Source organism: Spermophilus citellus (genome assembly GCF_964194105.1).
Source record: "Spermophilus citellus genome assembly, chromosome: 7".
In the NCBI taxonomy this organism is placed as follows: Eukaryota; Metazoa; Chordata; class Mammalia; order Rodentia; family Sciuridae; genus Spermophilus; species Spermophilus citellus.
In genome coordinates, this window is record NC_138188.1 from 113,030,969 (window position 1) to 113,058,294 (window position 27,326).

Consider the following 27,326-nt stretch of genomic DNA (forward strand, 5'->3'; position numbering starts at 1 on the left):
TTTGTATGTTTTTCCATGTTGGGCTCTAGAATATGTTCCATGGAAAATGTCCCTGCCCAGGGACACATTAGAGCTGCAGGGGAGCCCCACTGAACCCACTGAGCCCCCTATGTTACTTCGGTCTGGATGTTCCAGCAGCAGCCTCTCCTTTCCTATGCTGCATTTTGTACACCACTCATTCATCCAGCAGTGTTTAGATTTTGATCCTCAAAACAACAGAGAGATAGTTTAATCAGGCATTAGGGTCTCTATTTGACAGAATAAAAAAAACTGACCCCAAAAAGAAACATATTCAAAAGCAAAGAGTTATTATGAGGGGGAAACCAGTACAGGACTAGAAATGGGTCGCAAGTTAATTTCTCCTTCAGTTGGACCTTACACCCTCACCCACAGCTTCACCTCACAGCCTCACCCACTGACCCTCACCCCACATCTTTTGACTAACATTGGACATATGCCAGGACCTAGGTAAGAGGAATGGAGTAGCCAATTTAAGGCACACAACTGCCAAGCCTAGTGTCACATGCCTTTAATGGCAGAAATTAGGGAGGCTGAGGCAGGAGGATCTCAAACTCAAAGCCAGCCTCAGCAACTTATGAGACCCTATCTCAAAATAAAAAATGATAGGAAGATCTAGGGATGTAGCTCCCTGGTAAAGTGCACTTGGGTTCAATCCCTAGTACAAGAAAACAAGAGCACTATTAAGTATATGGACTGAAATCTGCTTTAATCTCATTGATACAAATGCCTCCAAAAGGATCTGAGCAACCATGAACTCTGAAAGCTTCTTTCATTACACTAGCTGCTGAAGATGTGAAAGACACACTTTCCTGTCTTTCAGACAGGCAGTGTGGTTTGATACAAATAACAGCACCTTTTAAAGAGAAGATCTCCTCTACTGGACACCAGTGAACATTTATCCCTGGGATGCAGGACCATGGGGACAAGTTGGCACAAAGGCTGGGACAAATTTCTCGGCAGAGGAAGCCTTGGGGGAGGACAGGCAGCAACAGCAGATAAGAAACTGATGGTGTTTTTGTAGATCTGTAGGTGTTTTTTTTTTTTTTTTTTTTTTTGTGGTTTGCTTTTTTTATTTTTTTTTTTTTAATTTTTATTGTTGGTTGTTCAAAACATTACATAGTTCTTGATATATCATATTTCACACTTTGATTCAAGTGGGTTATGAACTTCCCATTTTTACCCCGTATACAGATTGCAGAATCACATCGGTTACACATCCATTGATTTACATATTGCCATACTAGTGTCTGTTGTATTCTGCTGCCTTTCCTATCCTCTACTATCCTCCCTCCCCTCCCCTACCCTCCCCTCTTCTCTCTCTGTGCCTGGGAGTCATTCACAAACCCTGAGCTGAGAGTCTGCTGATGCAAGACCTAGTGGCCTTACCCATCCTCCCTCCTGGAACTCTTTTGATTTTGGGAACAACGCTTTCTCTCCAAGCAGGAGTTCAACTGCAAGATTAGAACCTTTAGGAATGTGATTTATGGTGCTAGGAAAATATCTGTAATGTTATGAGAAGTACTCTCCAAACTAAAATGTATTTTACTGCCTATGTTAGCTTCTTCTCACCATGGTGTCTGAAATACCCTTTTTATTTGGCTTTTTTATCTCAGAGGCTTCTAATCTTCAAGAGTCCCTTATTAAAATGTCAATTCTCTGGTCATTTAGATAAGAATCTTACATATCCACTATAAACTCGGGACAAAAAGGGGATTTCACCAGTTGTGGGAGGGAGGAGAACCCTGACCTTTGTACACAATTGACTCATGTCCCATGAGACAGTGGGGCTCTCTGCATTACTGTGAAGGGAATTCTGGAAGATGTCAGTGGGCATCTTGGAAAGAGACTAGGGAGAATTAGACATAACTTTCCTATGTTCATAAATGAACACACCACAGTGAATCTCACCATCAGTGCCACCATAAGAATGGGATCATAATTAGAATAAGCTATACTCCATGTATGTATAATATGTCAAAATACACTCTACTGTCATGCATGTCTAGAAGAACAAATAAAAAACAACAACAAATAAGCAAACGAAAAGATAGGAGAGATTATTCAAAGAGAGAGACAGACAGAAAGACAGAAATTTTACACCTGAGTTCAGCCAGATATGGTGGCACATAACTGTAATCCCAGCCACTCAGAAGACTGAAGCAGGAGGATTGCAAGTTTGAGAACAAGCTAGACATCTTAGTGTGACTCTGTCTCAAAATAAAATAAAAAAGAACATTATGTTGAGTGAAATAAACCAAACCTAGAAGGTCCAGGGTTACATGGTTTCTCTCATATATGGAAGCTAGAGAGGAAAAAGGAGAAGAAAGGCGGGGGTGGGGGTGGGGCAGGGGAGTGATCTCATGAAAACTGAAGGGACATCAGTAGAGTAGAGACAAGGAACCAGAGGGAGGGAGGAAGGGAAGGAAAGGCTAAATAGTGAAGAATGATATTGGCCAAATTATATTGTTATATTGAATGCATATTTGAATATGTAACAACGAATCCCAACATTGTGTACAAATACAATGCACCAATAAAAATATGGAAAAAAAGAACTAAGCATAAAAATATAATAAAATAAAAAGGGCTGGGGAGGTAGCCCAGTAGTAGAGTGCTTGCTTGCTACCTCCAAGCCCTGAGTTTCATCCCCAATTCTGAAAATAATAATTTTTTAAATGTGAGTGCTAACATGAGTTCTGCTATAAACTTCCTATGGCAATGTTCCTAAACCCTTTCCCTTCTCCTGGCAGTTTTCCTAAGTATAAAATAAAGGAACTGGACCTGAGGAGCCCCAAGGTTCTGTCTGGTTCCCAAATTCTGACAACACATAGGTAGAAGACCTTGGAGTGAACTAGGACCTCTTAAGCCATGATTGACTAATGATGAAACAGAGAAAGGGAAAATCCCGACCCAGAATTAAAAACAAATTGTTCTATGGGAAGGATCCAGGATGGAGATGGGTCCTGGAGAGGGTCCTGTTGCAAGGGGCTGAGGAAATGTTCCCCAGAATAGCAGCTCCTTCTTTGCCCACACTTGCCTCAGGCAGGTCTTGGTCTCTGTTGTCAAGAGACCAAAATACACCACAGCCAGATGCTCCATGGCCTTCGATCATACACTTGGTCTCTGCCAAGTTTCCTTGGACAGAGATTGGGCTACATCCAAAATAACATATATCCAACCCAAAGTATACAGGGGAAAGAGTGTGGGACCTGGAGTCAGGAGACACAAGAGCTCTCTGAGTGGTCCTAGGCAAATAATTTCACTTCTCTGGACCCTAGCATGGCCCATAGGTTCAGTGATAGTCCCCATTTCAGGACACATCATGGCCTCCAAGTGAAAAAGTTATGTAACAGAGGTCTTCTGCTCTGGCTTGACCAAGGGAATATTACTTCCAAACCAGGTCTTTGTGAGGGTTCGGGTGTAATTGGTCATAAAGATAAGCTTTGTTCTCTAGAAAATCTCTAGCCCATAGTCAGAGTTTCTTCTGTTCTGTCCTACTAGAGGCTAGGGGAAGATAAACACACTTGACTTTAACTTTTGCTTCACTGAAAGTATTCACTGAAAGTCAGCCCACCCATTATACCTATGGGAGCCTAAGGCTGAAAAGGGGAAGGAACTTGACTGTCTCACATACTGAGAGAGTTCTGAACATTTTAGGGCCTAAAATCAAGTCCCTTCCCCTAGCAAACTTTCTGCCATACCACATTGCTTAGGTCATTGGCACAAATGGGCTGGATTTGAGCAATAAACTAGGGGCTGAAATGAGTAGAAATTAAAATTCTGAATCCACTCAAAGCCAATTCCAAATAAACAATATGTCTCCAAACCAGGACTATTACTCCTCCCCAGGTCAGATAAATTCCAAGGAAAATGTTGGGAATTAAATCTACTTCATGTAGAGGAGTCAAATGGATCCCTATCATTCCTCCTCACCAGCCACACGTTCTTAAGACCTGCTGGTAATGACCTTGACTTGTATCATGACCTTGACATGTATCAGGCCTGTTCTCCTAGCCTGAATGGAAATCATTTCTTGACTCCTTCCATAGCATTTTCTGAGTACTTACTAAGTGCCAAACTGTGTGTTAAGTGGAGTGAATGTGCAATGCCTAAGACACATGCCTGTCCTTGAAGAAGGCAGCCAAGCAGGAAGGTTACAGATGACTAATAACCATGAGGCAATGGCAAGAGCTCCCCCACCCTCGACCTAGACCTGCTCTTCTAGGGCAGAGTCTGGCTAGACCAGATCTCAAAGGTGGAAGCAACAGGAGATCAAGTTCCTCTAGGGGCTACCACCCCACCCACCAGCAGTGTTTTCCCCTAGGAAGAAAGACACCTGACCTCTCTATCCCCAGCATCACACATCCAGTACATACTCATTTATACATGGTGAGGGAAAGGTGCACTGACAGCATCATAAATACTTACCATCAAGCTTCTACTGTGTATAAAGCATGGAAATATGAAAAAAATATGGGGGGAAACAAGGAACAATTCAACAGCCAGTTCCTGCTATCCCAAAGTTTAAAAACTGAATTATAATTCCTAAAAATCAGACGCATGTAAAAAAAGAAAGAAAGAAAGAAAGAAAAAGAAAAAGCGTTAGTTTAAGAATTAGACCCCTGGATCTTGCTCCTTCCTATGTGACCTTGGGCAGGATATCACCTCTTGTCAGTTTCTTCATCTCTAGGTGGTGGGACAGGTTCAAAGCATGCATTACAGAATTGGTGCTGGCTAATGTCAATGTACTTGATTTTTTTTTCCTTGAAAGTTTGGGCTTTCAGCCAAGCGCAGTGGTACATGTCTATAATCCCAGCTATTGGGGAGGCTGGGGCAGGAGGATCATGAGTTCAAGGTCAACCTTAGTAACTTACAGAGACCCTAAGCAACTCAGAGAGACTCTGTCTCTAAATAAAATATTAAAAAGGATGGGGATGTGGTTCAGTGGATAAGATCCTCTGGGTTCAATCCCAGGTATCAAAAATAAAAAATAAGTTTGGGCTTTCAGAGGTTAGAGGGTGTAGCTCAGTGGTAGAATACTTAACTAGCATGTATAAGGAGGCCCTGGTTCAATCCTCAACTCCTAAAAAATAATAATAATAATAATAATAATAATAATAATAATAATAATAATAATAATAGTTGGGCTTTCAGGTGATTTAAGACCTGAACAAGTTTTTTAGAAAGGAGAAGAAATGATAGGAGAAGCAAGAGAGAAAAGATGAGTTAACAGAAGGAAATGGATGGAAGAGACATGAGGAGAGAGACAGAAAAGAAGGCTATCAGAAGGGCCACTGTTTATGGGACTTAGAAATAAGAACCTTTGCTGGTACGACTGAACATTCCAAGAGAGAAGAGGGAACAAGTGCCAAACTCCAGGGACATCTAGTAATTCAAATCACCAAAATGGTGGTTAGTCAAAGTTGCTCAAACTGGGTCACTTCTGAGCTGGCAGTAGGGATTCGGTCCCAGGAACCCAGGGTTCTAAACAGGGGAGCCAGCAGGAATCAAAAAGCCCTGGCTAACAATAAAGCCAATCCAGATGTGGTTGTGTGCAAAAAACCTCCTGCACGCCTGGGGCCCTGCGTAGTTTCCATGTGTCTGATTCGGCCCCTGGCCTCAGCTCCTGGCCCCAGCAGTCCACGCACATTTCTTGCTCTGTCATGCATCACTTAGCAGCAGATGCTGAGGTTACTGATGCCTGCCACACAGAGGAAACAGGTCTGCTTATTAAATTACTAAATCCTGTTAGAAAAGAGGGCAACTTACTCCTAATAGAATTTTTATGTTTCTCCTGATCCTCAATGACTCTAATGAGATGTTTAAATCTCCATTGTGTAGCCACAGATAGATTCTCCAGCCAGTTCACATTCCTTTCACCAGCAGAACCCTCAAACATAGCTGTGTCCCCCTGGGAAAGAATTTTGCTTTCTTAGTATAACATAGCCCTTCTAATTTGTTTAAAATCTTCTGGGCTGCTGAGTGTGGGGCAGCAAGAGGCACATTTTCTTTAAAGAAGAGGATGTGTGTTCGTGGAGTGGTTGTTCTCTGAAGCAATCATCGTCCATAGGGTCTGCCGTACTAGAGTTCATACTCCTCCCTCCTTCCTCTCCACATACATAACAAATTGTAGAGACTAATTTCTCTGTGCAAAGAGGCTGACAAACTCCTGCTCCGTGGCCTCATGCTGCCACCTCTGCAACAATCTCTCCTGCCGCTGGAAGTCCCTCCCTCGTTCACTACCAGGCAGTCAATGCTGCACTGTTGGACATGGAGGATTAGTTAGGCTGGGAAAGAATGTGCAAAGTGTCTCACTGCATTTAAAGTACCAGCAGGTCATGTAAAGGAGAAACTCGGGAAGTAAGAGCTAAATTGGATGAGTACACCAAACTGCAGGTGCTTTCTGGAATATATATTTCATCGACTACTTAGCTTTGCTTTTGTCACACTACTCTTTTTCTTTGGAGTGCCGAAGCAAATTAGTTTATAGGCTTTTTTTTTTTTTTTTTTTTTTTTTAGTTCGAAGCATCTCTTCTTACTCAGGTACAGTCCCTGGCAGACTGAGATGCAACAAGAGGTGAATCGTGTATCACCTTCACATCTCTTCTAGAATTACATCTGTCAAGAGCCCCAGTGTGCAGTAGAGATAGGAACCAAAAAGCAGAGGGCAGAAGAGGAGAAAGGGAGAGTACTAGGGGTCAGGGAAGAAGAGAGCTGGTTAGTTTGCAGTCTGTTTTCCTTCTTCTTCCTCCTCCTTGAATCCCTCCTTTCTATTTATAAATTGTATCAGAGGAAAAATCAGACTTTAAAGACAGTTGACTTATATTTATTGATGGTGTTGATTTAAATGCAATTTGTCTGAGCTTTTTGACCAATTACCACACCCCCATTCACTACAAATGAAAGCCAACCTTGGCATTCTCACCAGACACATAAATTGGATAAGAATGAAGCAGACACACCCTGCTCGGCTCCCAAGTATCAGCCATATTATATCCACTGTTTGTGGTCTTCACAATTTTTGAACAGCAGTGAAGTTGGCAATGTGTGGAAATAATTGGAAATGTGAGATATAGTCCTACAAGATGATGATGGCCCACACAGCTATCTGCTGATGTGGAAGGCCACATCAATGTGGGTATGCAGGTAGACTTGGCTTTGACCTTCCTGATCTCTACTAGGCATTTAGAAGTATGGTCCAAGTTGGGCATGGTGGCATAACCTGTAATCCCAGCCACTCAGGAGACTGAGGCAGGCAATACAAATTGGAGGCCAGCCTCAGCATTTAGCAAGACCCTGTTTCAAAATAAAATAAAACAAAAAGGGCCAGGGATGTAGCTCTGTGGTAGAGCACCTCTGGATTTAATCTCCAGTACCACAAATAAATAAATTAATTAAATTAAATAAATCGCCATTCAACGATATGTATCTCAGGTATTCAGGGAGAGGAATAGGAACTCTTCCAAAACAAATAAAACAGATTCAAAGGCCTGGCCCATATCCCAAGGTCCTTAAGAAGACACTAAATATTTTTTAATAAAATCAGCATACTATAGTAATGCAGCCATGTCAATGTTTATAGCAGCTCAATTCACAATAGCTAAACTATGGAACCAACCTAAGTGTCCCTCAATAGATGAATTAATAAAGAAAATGTGGTAGATATACTCAATGGAATATTACTCAGCTTTAAAGAAGAGTGAAATTATGGCATTTGCAGTAAATGGATGGAGTTGGAGAATATCATGCTAAGCAAAATAAGCCAATCCCACAAAACCTGAATGCTTTCTCTAATATGTGGATGCTAATTCACAGTAAGGTGGGGGGCACTAGGGAAGAATAGCATTACCTTAGATTAGGTAGAGGGAAGTGATGGGAGAGGAGAGAGGGGATGTGGGAATAGGAAAGTCAGTAGAATGAAATAGACATTATTACTGTATGTGTATATGTAACTACATGACCAATATGATTCTGCAACATGTACACTCAGAAAAATGAGAAATTATATCCCATCTATGAATGATATATCAAAGTGCATAAATGCATTCTACTGTCATGTATAACTAATTAAAACAAATAAAAAATTTTAAAAAATTTTTCCCACCCATCCCTTTGGTGTTTTTCTTCTTCCAAAGACAGTCTTATTCTTGAACCACTCCCAATAATTAGGGGGAAAAAATCTTTCACCCTCCCTTCCTCTCTGTTTTCTGTGAATTCCAGACTCCTTGGGATCTCTGGTTCTAACTGCTCAGAACACATTTATGACAAAAACAAAGCAAAACATCAGGGAAGGGGGGGGAGATCCATTTCTATAACAAAGGAGGCCCAAAAGGGCAAAGGGGAAAAATAAATTGCAGAAGGCACAGTTGTGGCAGCATCTTATTACAACTTCCAGCTGATCGGGTGTAGCCCAACTAGAGACATCTGTTGGGAGTTTACAACAGAAACAAGCGCACAGGAAAAAATGAAAACCCTACAACACACACCCAGACCAAGCTCTCTAACAGCCCCTCTGCCTTGCCCTCCATACCATTCCCACTGGGCCAGGCTGGGTTGTAGAGGGGAAGGAAACGGGCTCTGCAAGCCGCTACCCACCCCCACCCCACCTGCACATGACTCATTCACACATGATTGGAACTTACAACTTTTCTCTCTACTTGGTTTTCCTCTCAGGAAAAGCAGAGACTGCCCCACTCCTCAGAGAGCCCGTGGCAACTTCCTTTAGGTCTGGAATTCATCTCTAAAACTCCTTGACTGTAAGGGAATAGATCAGGCAGTATCCTTATCCTTGATCATTAAGGCAACCCACAGAAGAGGTGGCAAAACCTTAGCAGACCTCAATGTCACTCCTCCACACATAACCTCTCAGGTCTGAAAGTGGGAAATGGAGCTCACCCTGACCTCTCTGAAAATTAGCTCAAAAAGGTGAGGAAAAGCCCATGTTCAAACAATTTAAATGAAGAATATGGAACACTGTTGGGTCCCAGACACAGCACCGAGAGTTGTGTCGTCCAGAAAGGCCCAAGACCATGCACAACTTGGATCTGAGCACCTCCTGTAGCAGTTCCAGATGCTCACCTGTTCTGTTAAATTTTCCTATTTATTCTCTTCCCCATGGCATGCCAACAGAACCAGAGCAGTGCTACTCAAAAAATAACAAAATGTTTTATACACATTTCCATATATACAACTGAACAACATTTTACATGTTTCTTTTGCACAGCAAAAGATATAAACATTCAGCTCTGAGAACACAGTTATGTACAAAAAATGTCAAAAATACTTCACAACAGTGCAAAAATATTTTACACAGCATCATGGAGTGAGATATTTGGGGCAGGAGGAAGGTGTATGTGGCTCTAAAGGAGAACTCTTTTTTTAGATATTTGATGTCTTTAACTGTAAACAAAATGCTGCTTTCTTTCATAACACCCCCCCCCAATAGTTATTTGAGGAATTTGGCAGAATTTCAAGAGTCTGAGTCTGAGGTAAACAGCCCAAGCTCTCTCACCAAAAAGAACTGGGTGCAAAAGGGTGGTATTTAAACCTTAAACATTGTGAGAGAGATTTTTTTTTTAAATGATATCTCAATGACAGGGCAAGGCCTCGCCCAGTGAGGGGTTGAGGGAGGAAGTTAACCCCTCCTCCTCAGGCCCCAGCTGCTTAGCAAACAGGAAACTGGCGGACAGGCACCTCACACTGCCCTCCTGGACTTTTTGAACTTCAGCGGCCCTTCTCTTCACCACCACCAAGAAGACTACCCCTTTCTCCTCCGTAGGGTTTTCTTCTGTTTCACATCTCCCACATCCCCACTCGCAACCAGAGCCGCCTCCAAAAGAGCAAAAAGTGTTAGGGCGCAGGGTGGATGGGGAGGACCATAGGGAACCCAGGAACAGGGCCCCACGTGCCCGATTTCCCTTGGATGCAGGCGGGGAATAGGGAGACTGCTAGAACAAAGGTTGGGGAGCCACTGTGGGGTGCCAGGGGAGCACCGAGGAGTCTGCTGGGAGCTCAACCCGAGTGGGGCTCATCGGGGCTGGAGCTGTCTGCGGAGCCAGACTTGTTCCCAGCAGAGGTGGAGGTTGCGTCCGGGCCTCCGCCCTCGATGGAGCTCTCACTGCCAGTGCTCTCGCCCGACAGCAGGCGCGTCACCCTCAAGTCTGCCTGCAGGGTGCGCACATCGTTGCCGAAACTGAGCTCTCCCAGGTCGTTAATAAGCTGCGACAGCTGAGCCTTCACTTCTGAGGCGCTGCACGACAGCGGAGGTGGAGTCCCCAGCCCAGGGCCCAGCGAGACGACGCCGCCCCCCAGCATCTCCTCGCTCCCATTCTCCATGGTGTCTAGCAAGTCCCCACATTGGAAGTGCATGGCCACCACCAGTGCCCTCTGTGCCTCGGTCTCCTCTTCTGCTGGGCCCTCCACCCCCACACGATTCTCCTCCTCCTCCTCTTCCTCCTCCTCCTCTTCCTCCAGGCAGCCCTCAGGGTGCTCCTCTTCCTCTTCCTCCTGTAGCTCCTGCTCCTGCTGTTCGCCCAGCAGGTCCTCGGTGATGGAGCCGAGCTTGGGCGCGCTGCGGCTCCGCTCCACCGGCGGCTTATAGCAGCAAGACCCGTGCAGGAGCAGTTTGCGCAGGGGCACTAGCGGGATAGTGTGCGCACCCACCAGCTCCTGCTGCTGGTGACGCGCGTCGTCCCGCCGCTTGAGGCGTTTAAATTCCGCCAAAGCGTTGGCCGAAGTCTGGTAGAGCAGCAGGGCCATGGCCTGCGCCTTCTCCGGCTTAGACACCAGAACGGCATGGCAGCGCAGCATTACCGCCTTGTGCTTCAGCTCATGCCGGTACACCCAGGCGAAGACCTTGGGTAGCCGCGCGTCTGCCACGCAGTAGGTGACGCGGTGCAGCAGGTAGAGGTGGCCCGGGCGGCGCAGCGCGCGCTCTTCAGCGTGCACCATACGGATACCTTGCGCACTCACCGTGAGCTTCATCTTCGTACCCTGACGGCCCGCCTCGCTTTTACTCCAGATCTTACCCACCGCTAGGTCGGTGCAGCCGTCGCCGCGCGCCTGAATGGTGGTGGCATTGCCCAGGTAGAGCACGGTGTATGTGGGGTCCTCGCTGGTAATGTGCAGCTTCTTGCGCTTGGAGCGGAACATGCTGCCCACCCGACTGAGCGCGCCTTCGGGGCACGCTCTCGCTAGCGAGCTGAGCGCTGAGTAGTGCAGGCTCACAGCGTAGCCTTTGGGTTTGGACGCCTGCCGCGGCGGCGCTTCGGCCAGCAGCTCGAACTTGTGCTTCTTCCAGGGCAGCATCTCTGGAGGGCACCCGGGCGCAGCTGGGCGGCGGCGGCCGAGCCCCGGGTCTGAACCCAGCTGAGCCACCAGCCCCGGCCGGGCTTGGCCCGGGCAAGACCGAAAGATAAAACTGCTGGGAGCCGGCCAGTGGTAGGAAGAGGGGGGGCAGGGAAGAACGGATAGTGCCTGGGATCCCCGCAGCGGGTGGGGAAGAATTGTTTAAGGAAAATATTCAGCTTCGAGTTTTACCCCAGCCTGGTCAAGGACGAGGGCAAAAAGTCTCAGGCAAGCAACACAACGAGAGAAAAGGGAAGGAGAGTGGAGCGGGAAATGTCAGAAGAAAAGCGAGGTGCGCGCATACAAATAAATAGAGGGAGCCTTGGCAAAAGCAACGGGGTGGTGCGGGAATCTGCAGGAACTCCGGCCAACGTGAACAGGGCCCCCTGCCACACACACACACAAACCCCGGGCCTGGGGCCAGAAGCCGCGGAAACTCTTAAGCAGTTTGCCCAGGGTCCAGGGCTCCCCACCTACTAGGGGTGCTGGAGACCGAGAACCCCTCAGCTGAGCAAGTCCTGGAATCAGTAGCAAGCCCAAAGTGTGGTTAGATGATAGGTCCGGCTGGCCGCGGCGGGCCCCGCGCAGCAGTCCCGCGGTGGCTCACTGCATCTTCGCTCCAGCGGGATGCCGGGGACTCACGCTCCGCCAGCTCACTGTCCAGACCAGCTCCACCACCGCAGCATTGGGCTCCAAGGTCGGGGCGCACGCATGGTCGGCTTCGGGGATCGCCGCTACCTCATTTCTTCTCTCCGAGGACTGTCCAACTCCACTCCCGGGCTCTCCACGGTCGGCTGCCGGTCTTTGCAGCGCGCCCTCTTCAGTCCTGCAAGCGGTAGCAGGCTGCCCTCACATCATTGCCGTCAGGGAAGGAAGATTTCGGGTAAATATAGGCCGGCATGAACCATTCGCCGCGCAGGGACAGGGGAGGAGCAGAGAAGAGGATCAGTTTCGAGCTGCGACGCCCGACGGTTTTCTGGTCTCTTAAAGGGACAAGGTTGCACGCATTGGTCGAGAGAAAGAGAAGACAGATCCATTCTGGCAACTATGCCTCAAATTTAGCAGTATCTCATTTATATACAGAAACCACGAATTACTGGGGTTACCCCGCAGCAAAAGGAACTTGATCTCTCACACTCCACCCCCAGGGTGAATTGCAACTCACTGAATAAATGTATGTCTAGATCGAAACTTCTGGGGGAGGTAGTGGAAGTGGAAATTGTGAACTATAATTTCCTGTGGAAATGGCTGGGAAAATAGTCCCCTTCCCCTTGTGAGACAGCTCTCTCAGAATCTCAGGGTGCCATTTAATATTATTTTCAGAATTAATAATTAATTAATAATACAACAGAGAGGCAAAGACTTGTTTTATTTACTTTCTTGGAGCCAGTTATTTACAGGTAAACAGCTGGTAGTGAAGTGAGTGGTAAGATGACTAGAGCGAACAATATTGTATACAGTTAATAAATTAGGTGCTTCCTAACACCCTCCTCCACCCTCTTCCTGCCCTCAAAGTAGAGCAATTTTCTGAGATAGGTACAATTTTAAGTAATGCTGTATATGGTTAGACCTCAGTTTACTTTGGCAGGCCTGTCACTCAGTTTTATTATAGCATTGACACATTATGAATGTGTGATAAATGTCTAGATGGTCCTGCAACAAACTCCCTGGCTCTTCCTGGAGGCTGACAATGGTCTCTCTTCTTAGGCCCAGGCCACTGGGGATCTTGGATCTTCATTTAAGAACCACTGTGGCTCCTGGAAATTCCCTGGCCCTACATTTGCTATCTTTTAACCTTTCTTTGAATTCTAACCCAGGTTTATCAGAGTCATGGGTACTGAATTACCTTTTGATGACAGGTCCTAAGCTAAGAGTAGACCCAAATCCCATTCCCAAGAAGCTCCTGGTCCAAAGAAGGATGTAAATGCCACTAAACTCTGTCTGAGCTTCCCCTGCAAGGTAGGTTTTATGAAAGTACCCTGTGTCCTCTGTGACTGGTACAAAGAGACAATAAATGTTTGTTGTTTTTATGAATGAGACATGCATGTGAATAAGAAGACAGAGTGGTCTAAATGCCTTCAGAAAGACCGACATGCTCAGAGAAGCTATGATAAGAAAAGGTTTATTATGACAAGGAAAATCAGAAAAGACTCCATGGAGGTGGTGATGTTTGAAAGATGAACAGGATTTCTCAAAACAACAAAGGATTGGAGGTCTTTCTGAGTATACAAGATGGCAAAATTATAGAAGTATGAAAAAGCATGTACATGTGCAGAGTAGGATGGAATTCAATGACTGTAACAATGAAAGAAAAACTTTCCTCATAATACTTTTTGGGCCCTCTTACTCTCTGTACTCTTGGAAGGAAGGAATGGCCCTCTCACACCGGCTGGCCCTATGACCTTCTACCAGAGCCATCATGCCTTACTCCTCAGCTGCCCTGATGGGTTAATGGAAGGATGCCAGACATGGCACCAGAATGAGGTGGGACTGTTATACACCATTAAACCAACATTAATTTCTCTCGGATTTCTGAAACATCTTGCAGTGTCAATGAAGTAGACAGTAACTTTTCCAAAGCGAAAAAAATTTCTGAAAGAAACACATCAAATTAACCTGTGCTAAGTGATCTTTAGCTGGTCTATAATCTTGAAATCAAAACTCCACAAAAGCAGACATTGTACTTAAGTGGTTAGCATTTCTAACTGTCTCAGAGGACCAAGGGCCAGAAGGTTCTGGAAGGGGAAAAGAGGAGCAGTAGTGAAATTTAAGGCTGATTTCATTCTCTGCAGGAGGTACCACTGTGGGATTTATATGATAAAAAAGACAGAGCAGGGAATTACAGTGACAGGGAGGCATCCACGGGCCAACTGGGCCAGTCCCAGATGTACAGGTCCACAGAGATGTTCCTGGTGACTAGATCATGTCCTGCCTCAACTGCCTTTTTAATACAAGAGAGATTATTAACCTCAGAAGAACAGAAAGGTTCTGGGCAAATGTGTGAGTTATGCCTTCTACCTGTGCTCCAAGACCCAGGAGGGAAACAGGACAGCCTCCTCCTGGCCTGAGCCTGGACCAACCAACCTCTCGAGCCCACCTTATCTTGTGAAGAAGCTGGCCACCCCCATTCAACTGAAGACACAAGTCACAACTGAAGCTGCGTTTCCTCAGCCGGGAAAGCTGAGGGCACTGTTTGAGATCTGAGACACAGGGCTCTTCCAGAACTGAACCACAGCAAAGTCAGGTGAGAAATGGGTCAGACTGCAGACTGTACTTTTTGTGAAACTGCCCCATCTACTGGTGACAGGCAGAAGTACCAGTTGGTGGGAAAGTTTCTCATAAAACTGTACAAGCCAGTGGTTGAATCAATGCACCTACCGCCAAGTCACAGCTGGAAGGAAATGCTGCCACAAGGAGTCCCAGGCCATAGTTTGGCATTGAAGAGTCAGCTTTTTATCTCATAAAAGGCTTTTGGACCCGCTTTCTGCCACTTTAAGTGATGCTGAATGCTCCTCCGCCAATATCCTATAGAATGGACATTGACTTCAGAGCTGACAAATGACAAATCTGGAAATTTCAAAGTCGTTCAACAAATATTTGTTGAGAATCTACAGGGAATGTTGATGTCGTTTCTGAGAATAGAACTGTAAAGAAGACAGAGATGTTTGCCTTCATGGGATTTATAGCCCATAGGGAGGCAGAGAATCAACAAACAACTAATAAAATATCAGATGGTGATAAGGTGAAAGGAAACAGTGCTAAGGATGGAAGGCGGCTGGTTTAGAAGCGTAGTCTGGAAGGTGTCTCTCTGGGCAGAGCTCTAGAAGAGCCTGAGCCAGGTGCACAGAGTCAGGGGAAAGTGCTCTGGCCTGTGCTGGCCAGCGGGGTCCTCACAGTAATGATGACAGATAAACTTCACTCTAAGTACTCCAGAGTCTCAGAAGGAAAAAGAAGGTCTAGCAAACAGTGAGACCCCTTTGTGGCAGGATGTACTTCATGCTAAGCATTGAAAGCTGGGGTGGGGGGGGGGCAGATTGCTGTTGCTGGGAGAAAGAAGCCCAGAGAGAGAAAACTGCTCCTGCAGAAAGTAGTTCATATGAACACTAAATGACAGGACAAAAGCAGGAAACTCAAGTGTACTAAGCACCTGCATATGTCACTGTGCCGAGTGAGGTGTGCGCCAACCTCTTCCTTTTACAGAGAGAAAGGAGTAGGCATGGGGGAGTTGAATAACTTACCCAAGGTCCCCAAAGCACCATTCTTTTTTGTGCTTTGGTCTGGCAGAGGCCTGCCTCCCTAGTACCTTGAGTGGCAGGTGAAGGCTTTTTCCACACTGGGGGGCACTAGAGCAGCTGGAGCAGGGAAGCACTGGGATCAGAGGCAAAGCTCTAAGCAGCCCTAACACACTGGGGGTCCCAGAACAGGCTGCTGCCCCCTCTCAGGGCATTTGCTTCTCTGTGAGCTGTGCAAATTCCTTCTAGTTCTAAAGATTGCAGAAAGCTTTGTTCATTTCCTGGGACTTCCATAACTAATTACCTTGAAGAGGGGGGCTTAAAACCACAGAACTGTGTCCTCTCACAGGAAGAACCTCCCTGCTTCTTCCCAGAGCCCGGTGATTGCCTGTAGTTCTGGACATTCCTTGGCTTATAGACATTTCCCCGTGGGCTCTGCCTCCATGTTCATGTGGTGTTCTCCCTGTGTTCTGTTTTTTTCAAATTTGCCTCTTCTAAGGACAGGGGTCTTGGCATGAGGCACCACTCTAATCACAGTAATCTCTTCTTTCCTTGATTACATCTACAACACTTATTCAAATAAGATCACACCAACAGCCCTAGGGGTTAGGACTTCTCTTTTTGAGGGATACCACTCAACACAAAACAGGGGCTATGGCAGGAAACTGCAGGAGTCAAGGAGGAACAATAGAGGACCAAGGTTAGAAGTCCACAAACTCCTATCCTTACTCCTATCCTTGGTATGCACCCCCGAAATGCGAAATGCGCTTGCTGTGCCCCCTGCGGTGGAGCCTCTCCTTTCCTGGGCTGCTTGCTCAGAATGTTTGCCACGAGGACAAAGGCAAAATACAGAAATGCAAAGGCACAGAAGGAAACCAAAAGAAGGGAAGCCACAAGCCTATGAGAGCCTTCTCATCACTGCCACCAAAGGGGCCAGGAAAGAACTAGAAGAGCTTGTCCCCTCTGAAGGTAGAGGGAGGAAAAATCATTAACCCTGCATGGTTAGCTTTAAAGCAGAAACTCTGTGGCTTTTATTTATAAAGTGTTTATTTTTGACATTTCCATTTGTGACAATGGTAACTGATGATGAATGCATCTTCTACATGGTGGTTCACAGAACCCTCAACCCTCTTATGACAGAAAGGGCAAGGTGTAGTCTTCTCCTTGAGTTGCATGATAAAGGCACTGGCCTGCTCTTGCCAACCTAGGCACCCTTTGTGAGGCTGTCAGTATTATCCCTGCTGTTTCAGATACCTGGGTGAAAGGCAGGGTAGCATGAAGAAGAAGGGGAGGTATCAGGGTCAAGGGTCTGGCAGAGCACCTCAATGGTCATCCATCCAACACCCACTCTCTTGCATTAACCTCCCTTAGAACATCCCGACACCTGGTTAGGTAGCCTTCTCTTCAACACCCGGACTAGCAGATGGAATGTCCAAAGCTGCACGTTCCATCTTGAACCACCCTAATTCTAAGAAGTTTCAGACCAATTAAACCTAAAATTGCAACTCTGTGGCTTCTCCCATGTGTTCTGGTTCTGCTTGCCCTGTGTCTGCTCAATCTTCTCTCCCTTCCTTGTGACAGTCCTGCACATAAAATGGAAATAGTCCTCACATAGCCCTGGTGTCCTCCCCAAGCCAGTCATACTTCCATCACCTTTGTCTCATAGGACATGTTTCTGCGTTCCATCCTCATTCAGACTGATATGCTAATTCCTATTAATGACTTAAGGGGAAGTGTCACACTTAGGGACAAAAAGCAAAACCTGGGTCCTGAGAAGGCCTGGTGGAGAAGGGTCAACTGTGGGTAAAAAGTTCATTGCTCTACTGCTGATTTGAGCTGCTAAACCCTGTCTGATCATCACTAGAAATGTAAATTCATCAGGGCAGGAATTTGTCCATACTGAATCTCCAGTGCCCTAGTACAAGGAAGGAAGGAAGGAAGGAAGGAAGGAAGGAAGGAAGGAAACACTTTCTAGGTACAGATTGTAGAGTTGGTGTTTATTAATCCTCCTTCTAGCCTCCTTTACTTTGTTTTACTTTCTTTCATTTTATTGGGTCTCAATTCCTACAACTCAAAGTGCCAAAAATACCCTTTCTCACTTGACTGTTGTGAAGGACAAAACTAGTTACAAAGTCATTGTGAATAAAAGACCCTATATATTCCACATATAAGAGTTAAGAAAAACTCATGGGCATAAATCTAGTGCACATAGGATCCTGCAACCTGTGTCACCAAAGCCACATGCTTTTGACATTGTTTCTGCATGTACATCTTGCACAAGCAGGCAATTGATGTTTGAGTCCAGTGACTCAATCACTTAAAATACCCACCAATAAAGAGTCTGCTGAATTACTGAATCTCACTTGTGTGTGAGAATCCACCCATTTTCAACAGGGATAAACTGAGAATGGCAGAAAATTCAAGGAAGTTTCCCTGCTGAGCCAAGGACACTCAACAGAGACAGCCAGACTTCTATTTTCACAACTCCCACCTATGCAAATTGCAGAAGGAGGTGGTGTAGAAAATAAGAGTGAAGGGAAACAGGGCTACTACATATTTGTCTTGGAACAATTTTTCTGCCACTGACACACTTTTAGCTTAGGAGTGAAAGGCAAACCAAAACAGAAACCATCCACTCTTCTCAGGCAAATGTGGAGCCCAGAGCTCAGCAGTGTAGAGTTGGATTGGCAAAGAGTGCTCCAAGGTTTATTTCTGGGCGTGAGTTTCGGGGTTTGAATATTGTTCAGATGAGGTAAATCGAGCATTATGCAACACCATGAATGAGGAACACCCGCTGTCACTGTTTGAAGCCAGACACAAGACTTCTAATCCCCAAATCAATGCAACTTCCTCCAGGAGGCAGCTGTTCAGAGAATTCCGGCTCCAATGGAAGGACCTCATTATGTGGGGGATTGGGAGACTCTAACCAATCCTTCAGACATAAATCCTACAGATGAGTATTTCGATTGGTGTGACAAAAAGACCAGGGGCATTTGGCTGGCACTGGCATTTGTGTTGTTTCTGAAGTTTATGAGTGGACTCACTTCTGTAGTTAGAAGTTAGAGACCTGGGCTCATTAATCTTTGCAACCCCCTCACTACAGCTTCAGCCAGAGTCTTACTCAACCCTTCACCACAATCATCACTCTCCTCCTCAATCATGTACTTTATTCCTTGATCTGGGTCCTGTGATTTTTGTCTCATCAGCACCCTCCATTTCTTTCCTCTTTGCCCTTCTCACTTAACAATTAATTATCCAGCAGGGTTCTTACCTGCATTGCTCAGTTGGTGGGAAAAAATCGTACACTCATCCCACTAATGAATGGACGGCAATCTTGCAGTATTATCTCATTGGCTATCTCTGCTGGACAGGAGTTATGATTATCATTATTATCCCTATTAACCAGATAAGAAAACTGAGACTCAGTTCTTTGAGTAATGCCTCAGGGAAAATATTAAGCTATGCTTCATACTTATTTGTCAACTGGGAATCAGTTCTGCTAGTTAATCTTACATTTGACTCCTCACCAGTCCTACTTAAATTATCACTGATTTATTTGGTCAAGATATTTCAGAGCCCTTAAATGAATGACAATAGAAACCCAAAGTGTTTATTTTCTCAAAATCCTGGATGACAAGATCTAGAAAAGGAAATTAAGGTAAAGCCTCAAGTTAGTGATTGACCTATAGGAAGAGATGGCATGTTTCTCTAAACCATATGTTGTTGTGTTGTAACATGTAAAATCTACTTAATCTTATTTCTTGAGTTAGTGGTATCTTTAACCACTCAGCTTTGGCAAGAATTTCAGGAGCTGTCTCTAATTCTATTTTATGTGTCTTCTCCTCATCTTCCTTCTCAGATATTTTAAAGACATATAGCTTCTAAGTTGGCAAATGGGAGAAATCATGTTCTGGTGCATTCCTTTACCCGTCTGTAAGCACTACATTCCCAAAGGCTTACCAAGCACCACAGGGCTTGTCAGCAATTCCTTGGGAGTTCCCCAAAGTTCCCAAATGAGGTGTAGCACATAGAGAGCTTGGGAGATTCCAGAAATGGGTAAGCAGTAGTGTTCCAACTCTGTTAACTTGCTGTGATTGAGCTCTAGCCAGATCCACTTCAATGACTTTGCCTGCACTAGAAAGGAGTGGACTACCCTTGCAACTCAAAGTATTACCCATAGCATCTGTATTACCTGGGAATTTGTTAGAAACAGAGACCCAGATCTTATTCATCAAAATCTTTGTTAAAGAAATTTCCAGGGGGGTTGGAGTTGTGGCTCTGTGGCAGAGTGCTCATCTAGCACATGTGAGGCATGGGGTTCCAAACTCAGCACCACATAAAATACGTAAAATAAAGATATTGTGTCCCACTACAGCTAAAAAACTTAAAAGAAATTTCCAGGGGATTCATATATACATTAAATTTTGAGAGGTACTAGATGAGATGGTTTCTTTTTTTTTTTTTTTGGGGGGGGGGGATGTATACCAGGGACTGAACTCAGGGGCACTGGACCATTAAGCCACATCCTCAGCCCAGTTTTGTATTTTATTCAGAGGCAGGGTCTTACTGGGTTGCTTAGCGTCTCCCTGTTATAGAGGCTGACTTTGAACTCATGATCCTCCTGCCTCAGCCTCCCTAGCTGCTGAGATTATAAGCATGCACCACTGCGCAAGTGGAGATGGCTCCTTGATCCAGTGATTTTTTTTAAGTCTTAACTGACAGATCAAAATGTGTATATGTATGATGTACATCATGTTTTAATGTGCTATAGGTAGTGGAAAGCTAAATACAGCTAGTTAACATATACATTAACTTGATCCTATTATTTTTTTGAATACATGCTAACAATCCTCATTCCCCAGTCCTCCCAGAAATTTATACAATAGTGATAAGACATGGGTTTGATTCCTGACGCTGCATATATTTCACCTATGGCCCGGGAAAACTACTCTCTTCTCTGAGCATCACAATAGTGAAGCGGTTTTCTGGATCAATGAGAATGTCTTTTACACACGTCACTCTAAATTGACTTCATATTTGCGTTATAGATAAAATTAATAATAAAGTGAGAAACAAAAGCACAGGCTTTGAAGAGTGGAACCAACTCACAGTTTTCTCTTTAACTACTGAAAAAATGTTAATGAAATTTTAACTGGAACTTCTAAGCATTATTATTGTTGTTGTTGTTGTTGTTGTTGTTATTATTATTATTAGAAATAAAGCAGACATCAGACCCTAACTGAATTTCCTTGAAACCTTACCAAACTCTGGAAATATTCAACTTCTCGTTCCGAACTCCCATTCAGGCAGGTAGGGAATCGTAGGTAAACAAAAAATGTATTTAGTTTCTGGGTTGAACCTCCGGAACTCCACACTTGGTTGGAAACTAAAGCGTGGGAGTCGCTTCCACCATGCGCCGCAGAAACACCTTTCTTTGGAGTCTCCGCCTACTCCCGAAGAAACCGGCTAGGAGGCGGGTTCATACCTTGAATGTGAACGGCCATATTTTCCAGTTGTCTTCGTTTCTAGCCGGACGCTAAAAAATAAAGAACAAATCTGGGATGTACCATTCTCTTGACTGAATCATTCTATACAAATTGAGATATTTACAGGGACATTCATAGGAAAGACCCAGAAATAATCTTTAAATTTCTTTTATATAATACTGTAAAGCATCGTGGAGCAAGTCATTTCGCTTTTCCTTCTCATCTTTGGGCCTGAACTATTTGGACTCGCCCAAACGTAACTTCCTGAAGTAGAGTTGAATTCCGGAAGCGGCACGCGCTGGGAGGTTCGTACCACAACTGGATTGCTATGGGTCGGAGGAGAGCGCTGGGCAATGGGTCTTTGGGCCGGGCCCTCATCCGCCATCAGACTCAGAAGAGCCGTAGCCATCGTCACCCCGACTCGTGGGTAAGTTAGACACTGTCATCTTACTTTGAGTAGTTTCGAGAGCCTGAGTGCTACAAAATTGGGGGTCAGAAGTCACAGAAATTTTGCACAGTGATGCCTAAGCAGTGTTCAAGTTGTCGTTTTTGCCAGACCGGGAAGCAGGCCCTAGCCAGCCACAGGGCCCAGAGGGAAAGGCCTGAAAGCTGACCTGGTATGACCGTGAGGCTGGAGTGAGAGTGCGAAGTCCCGGATGCCACACTGTCTTAAATGCGTTTGATTTTCGCTCTAGAGACAAGCCATAGAAGAAATGCTTGGAAGTTTCTGAGCAGGAAAGAAAACTTATTTAAAAACTGATTGGTTTAAAGAATTGAGTCTCCAAAACTATTGGGTTACCATGAGTACTACAAAATAACCTAGATCTGTGCTCCTCCCTCTCTCTCTCTCTCTCTCTCTCTCTCTCTCTTTTCTCCCTGGGGGTTTAATGAGCCATTTATTTCCAAGATGTGACAGGTCTAATTTTTCTCTAGGCCTCTGGAAGACCCTTAAAAAAGTGAATATGGTTTGGTTTCTGTTTCTCATTCTAGTCATTTATTCTCCAAGTATTTGAGAACATCACTGAGTGATCAGTAAGATTCTCTGCTAAAGTTATTTTTTTCCCACGTGCTGAATTTGACTATCCTGGTGCCACGATCATGCCATCCGACTTACAACCATATAGGCTGTAAAGTAATCTGCATTCAGTACATATCAGGTGTGACTTACCCTGGACATTAGATTACTAATAATTTTAATTGATTTTGAAGGAACTCGTTATTAATGTATTAGTGCAGCCTTTAGAAAGTAGAAAATTGAATGTAGATTCTAATCTTTATTCAAATATTTACTGATGCTGTGACCCAGAGCATCAGTAAAGTTAAGGGCCCTTAAGTTTGGACCCTTAACTTTTTTGTTTTATTTATTTGTAGCTGTACTAAGGACATAGCTAGTGTTTTTATTAGACTATGGTATGGGTTCCCTCTGGAAATCAGTTGAATAGTAACATTGGTAAGAGAAAATAAGAAATATTAGTATTGTATGTGATAACTTTTGTTTCTAGATTTTTTAATTTACATTTTACAGTAATTAATAGTACTTATACACTTACCTCCATGTGTGTCACACACCTTTGGGTCACTGTGTAAAATGTATTTCTTATTGTGGTCTATCAAAAAATGGTGACTGGCAGAGTTGGACAGTCTGGGTTCAAATTCTATATATACCACTTAGTTTGAAACTAAATGCAAATTATTTTGTCTTTAAATCTCACTTTTCTAATCAGAAAATGAGATAAAATAAAATTCACTTCAGAAAACTCTGAAAATTAAATAAATGATGAAGAGGAAGTACTTACCATGAGATTAAAAAGTGCTTATTTAAGTGTTGATTGTTAGTTGTATAGTTTTGAAAGGGGCTAAAGTACCCTCAAGATCACAGAACATTGTGATCTTGAACACAGAACAAATGCAAAGACATTTAGAGCCTGTTTGGATGTCAAGAGCAGAAGAGAGCAGCTTTATTTCTTACCCTGTGTTCTATTCATAGTTGCACACAAGTGAACTCAATGATGGCTATGATTGGGGTCGTCTTAATCTTCAGTCTGTGACTGAACAGAGCTCTCTTGATGACTTTCTTGCGACTGCAGAACTTGCAGGAACAGAGTTCATAGCTGGTAAGTTGTTTATTCCTGAGTATATGTAACACTAGTCACATATCACCTTGCTAACTAGATACAAATATGTTTTACTGGGAAGTGTTTGAGACTCTGCTAAACTCATAACTTTAAACTTCTTATACTTGGTATATCAAGTTCAAGAAATTCAACCTCTCATAGTAAAAATGACCAGTCAACAACATGGCATTCTCCAGAAATTGTTTTCTGACATCATTATTAAAAAATAAAATTCCATCCTTGCTATTGTTAGGCAGTTTGACTGTGGGTTTTGTTTTGTTTGTTTGGTTTTTGGGTTTTGTTTTCCTTATTTTAGTGCTGGGAATTAAATCCAGTGGTGCTTAACTACTGAACCACATCCCCAGCCCATTTTTTAAATTTTTTCTTTTGAGAAAGGATTTTCTTAGGGCCTTGCTAAGTTACAGGGGCTGACCTTAAACTTGTCATCTCCTACCTCAGGTTCCTGAGTTGCTGGTATTACAAAGGTGTGTCACCATGCCAGTCTTGACTGTTTTTTAAAGCACCAGCCAATGCATTTTGGTCAGTTTTTGCATGTACATAATTTTATTCACTACTTTCCTTTTTTTTTTTTTTTTTTTAGGAGAGTACCTGGCACTCTTATAAAATAGTATTATAAACTATTATTTCTAGTCCTCTTCTTGTTACTATAAATGTCTTTTAAATGTTATTATGTTGTTTAGCAAATCATTCTTCATTTGTTCAAATGGATTTTTTGTTTGTTTGTTTTTTGTTTTGTTTTTCGTGGAGGAGTACTAGGGATTGAACTCAGGGGCACTCAACAACTGAGCCATATTCCCAGCCCTATTTAGTATTTTATTTAGAGACAGGGTCTCACTGAGTTGCTTAGTGCTTCCCCATTGCTGAGGCTGGCTTTGAATTCAAAATCCTACTATCAGCCTCCCTAGCTGCTGGGATTACAGGTGTGCGCCACTGCACCTGGCTCAAATGCTTTTTTGAACATTTACTCTCAGGTGTACTGACTACTAGGTATTGACTACTCAGAGTATAGTGTTAAAAGATAAATTTTGTTTTAGCAAGATTTTGTTTTGGTACTGGGAAATGAGATTGACCAGATTATGTTATATGCATGTATGACTATGGCATAATGAATGCCACTGTTATGCAAAATTATAATATAGCAATTAAAAAAAAAGACTTTATGAACCAAAAAATAATTTAAAAGATTTTGTTTTGGGTGCTATGAAACAAATCTATAGAAGACAATAGGGTCATAAAAGATTGAGTTAATAATCATTTCTATCTGAAGGAAGACAGTCCAGTCAAGGAAACTCTAACCTTGGAGCTGAGTCTTGTATATTGAGTAGATACTAAAAGGATAGAGGAGATAACACAGGTATCTATACACAGGCAGGCAGAGGACTCAAGGCAAGATGGGAAGCACCAGCCTGTTTTACTCAGAAAAAGATTAGAAGTTTGACTTTACAGACACAAAGAGGCGGGCTGTAATGAACACAGACACTGAAGAGGTGGACAAGGGGCAGATTTTGAGCAGAATAAAGGCTTAAGGGAGCCTTAAAGGTTTTAAGAAAGTGAACAACATAGTTTCAGATTTCATTGTCTAGTGGTTTTGTTTGATTTGTTGTTTGGGGTCCCCCCCCGACTTTATTTAGTTATGGTGTTACAGCAAGTTTGTTGTTGTTGTTATGTGTATATATGATATATGTGTATATCTGCTATCAAACTATTTAGCAGATCCATCACCTCACTAGTTTTGTGTATATGCAGTGAGATCATTTAAGATCTACTTTTTTAGCAAATTTCAAGTATATGGTACAATATTGCTAATTATAGTCACCATGAGAAACATTAGATCTCCAGAATTTATTTACTAATTGAAATTGTATACCCTTGGACCAGCATCTTCCTATTTCCTCCACCCACAACTCCTGATAACCAACATTCTCTCTGCTTGTGTGAGCTCACCTTTTTCATATTCCACATATTAGTGAGCTCATGCAGTATTTTTTTTCTGTGCTTCATTTATTTCACTTAACATAATGTTCTTCCAGTTTGCTGTTATTTCAAGTGTCAGGGTTTTCTTCTCTTTTTTTTTAAGGCTAAATAATGTTCGTTTGTGTATGTATACTGTTGTCCTTGATATCTGTAGGGATTGGTTTCAGGACCCACTCCCCCCCCATAGATACTCCAGTTCTTTTTTTAAAATCTATTTGCCTATAATCTCTGCACATCCTCCTGCATACTTTAAGTCATTAGTAAATTATTTGTAATACCCAATACTATATAAGTAGTTATTACACTGTAAGAAAAAAGTCTGTGTGTGTAGAACAGATGTGATATCAGCTTTTCTTGGAATGTTTTCAAGTTTGGGGGTTTGGTTTGTTTGCATTTTTGGGATTCAAACCCAGGGCTTCTTGCATGCACCCTGTAACTGAACTACACCCCCAGCCCTCATATATTTTCAACCTGTAATTGGTTGAGTTCATACAGAACTGACTGTATACCAGATTTTCCTTATCTGTCCATTCATTGATAATCACAGGTTGATTTCATATCTTTGATATTGTGAATTTTCATTTATTTTGCATATAGAATTTCTGTATCATACAGTAGTTCTAGTTTAAACCTTTTGAGGAACTCCCATACTAGTTTCCATAATGGCTGCACCAAATTCTATTTTTAAAAAGATCAGTGATGGATTTCTAAGGAAGAAAGATGCATTGGGAGACTTGCTTTAGTCAATAATTGAGAAGCAAGTCAGAACTGAAGTAGAATAGTAAAGAACAAAACAGGAACAAGAACATTAGAAGCCAAAATAAACCAGACTTGATGGAAGGGATGGAGTAAGTGAAGAAGAGTAGAGTCGAGAATAAAGCACTGAAGTCTCCTTAAATTAATGTATGATTAAACGAAATGTGGTTCACCTATACAATGGGATATTATTTGGCCATAGAAGGAAGAAGGTTCTGATACATGATGCAGCATGCAGGAGCCTTGAAATGCTCAGTGAAAGAAGCCAGACACAAAAATCACATATTATATGATCCCATATATATGAAAAGTCTGGAGTAAGCATACCTACAGAGACATAATAGATTAGTGGTTACCTGAGAGGGAATGAGAAGTATCAATAGGTAAAATTTTCTCTTTGGGGTGATGAAAATGTTTAAAATTGATTGTGGTAACAGTTGCATGACTATATATTGTATATTAGAAATCATTGAATTGTGTGCTTTTAATAGATGTTTTGTATGGTTCGTGAATTATATCTTGATAAAGTTGTTTTTTAAAAAGTCTTTAGTGATCTTTGCCAGAACCATTTTAGTTTGTTTATTAGAGGAGGGAGGGAGGGGGAGAGAGAGAGAATGTGTGTGTGTGTGTGTGTGTGTGTGTGTGTGTGTGTGTGTAGAGTCAAATTTAATATTAGTATGCCCATAGATTATGGTGGAGGTGAAAAGACAACATTTAATTTGACAGGAGCTATTAGGAACTTGAAGTACAAATCCTGTAATTTAACATGTCCACTTTTCAGTATATATTATAGAGCAGTAGTTCTCAAACATTAATGAGCAGCAGAGTTACTCAGAACTTGTTAATGAACAAATTCCTGGGTTCTTTCTCTAGAGATTTTGATTCAGCGAGTGTGGGCTAGAACATAATAATTTCCATTTTTAACAAAATCCCAAAAGATGCTGTATTTTGACTATGAAAACTTGGAAGCTAAATGTTTCAGTACAGCAAAAATGGCCAAATATACTGTGGTACACACAGACTATGAAATTGAGATTCTCTGTGGCTATTAAAAACAGTGAATTATCTGGATACTAATTTGAAGGATCTCTAAGACCTATTGTCACATGAAAAGATCAATTTGCAGAGTGATACATGTAGTTTAATACTATTTATATTTCTTTTAAAACTGGCCAATGTATATATGTATGTGAATATTAGAAAAATGATTGGAAAGTTATACATTTAGTTGATAACCTTAAAGAAGGGAAGTGGAATTGCAGAGATAAAGAGGTAATTTGAGTTAAGTCAGAGAGAATGTTTACCTTACAAATATTGATTTATTTTTTTTAACAAAGAATTTTATATGATGTGATTTTGTAATTAAAATGTTAATT

General features: G+C 43.0%; 2 protein-coding genes across 3 annotated transcripts in view; one reads left to right on the forward strand and one right to left on the reverse strand.

Moving 5' to 3' along the window:
* Positions 1 to 6,831: 6,831 nt before the first annotated feature.
* FAM43A (family with sequence similarity 43 member A) lies at positions 6,832 to 11,554 on the reverse strand. The gene has a single exon (XM_081302659.1). It carries the CDS (start codon positions 11,326 to 11,328, stop codon positions 10,033 to 10,035), a length of 1,296 nt encoding a protein of 431 aa, XP_081158785.1. The 5' UTR covers positions 11,329 to 11,554; the 3' UTR covers positions 6,832 to 10,032.
* Positions 11,555 to 21,383: 9,829 nt separating this feature from the next.
* LSG1 (large 60S subunit nuclear export GTPase 1) overlaps positions 21,384 to 27,326 on the forward strand; it is a 32,942-nt gene continuing 26,999 nt past the window's right edge. For both annotated transcript variants that reach the window (XM_081302922.1, XM_081302921.1), the window contains exons 1-2: positions 21,384 to 21,512; positions 23,073 to 23,199. In XM_081302922.1, coding sequence (XP_081159048.1) covers positions 21,414 to 21,512; positions 23,073 to 23,199 — 226 coding nt within the window. In that variant the 5' untranslated portion in view covers positions 21,384 to 21,413. The remainder of the gene's footprint in view (positions 21,513 to 23,072; positions 23,200 to 27,326) is intronic.

Bases quoted from the DNA above. Each gene is read 5' to 3' on its own strand.
- FAM43A (XM_081302659.1), bottom strand. From the start codon at position 11,328: ATGCTGCCCTGGAAGAAGCACAAGTTCGAGCTGCTGGCCGAAGCGCCG.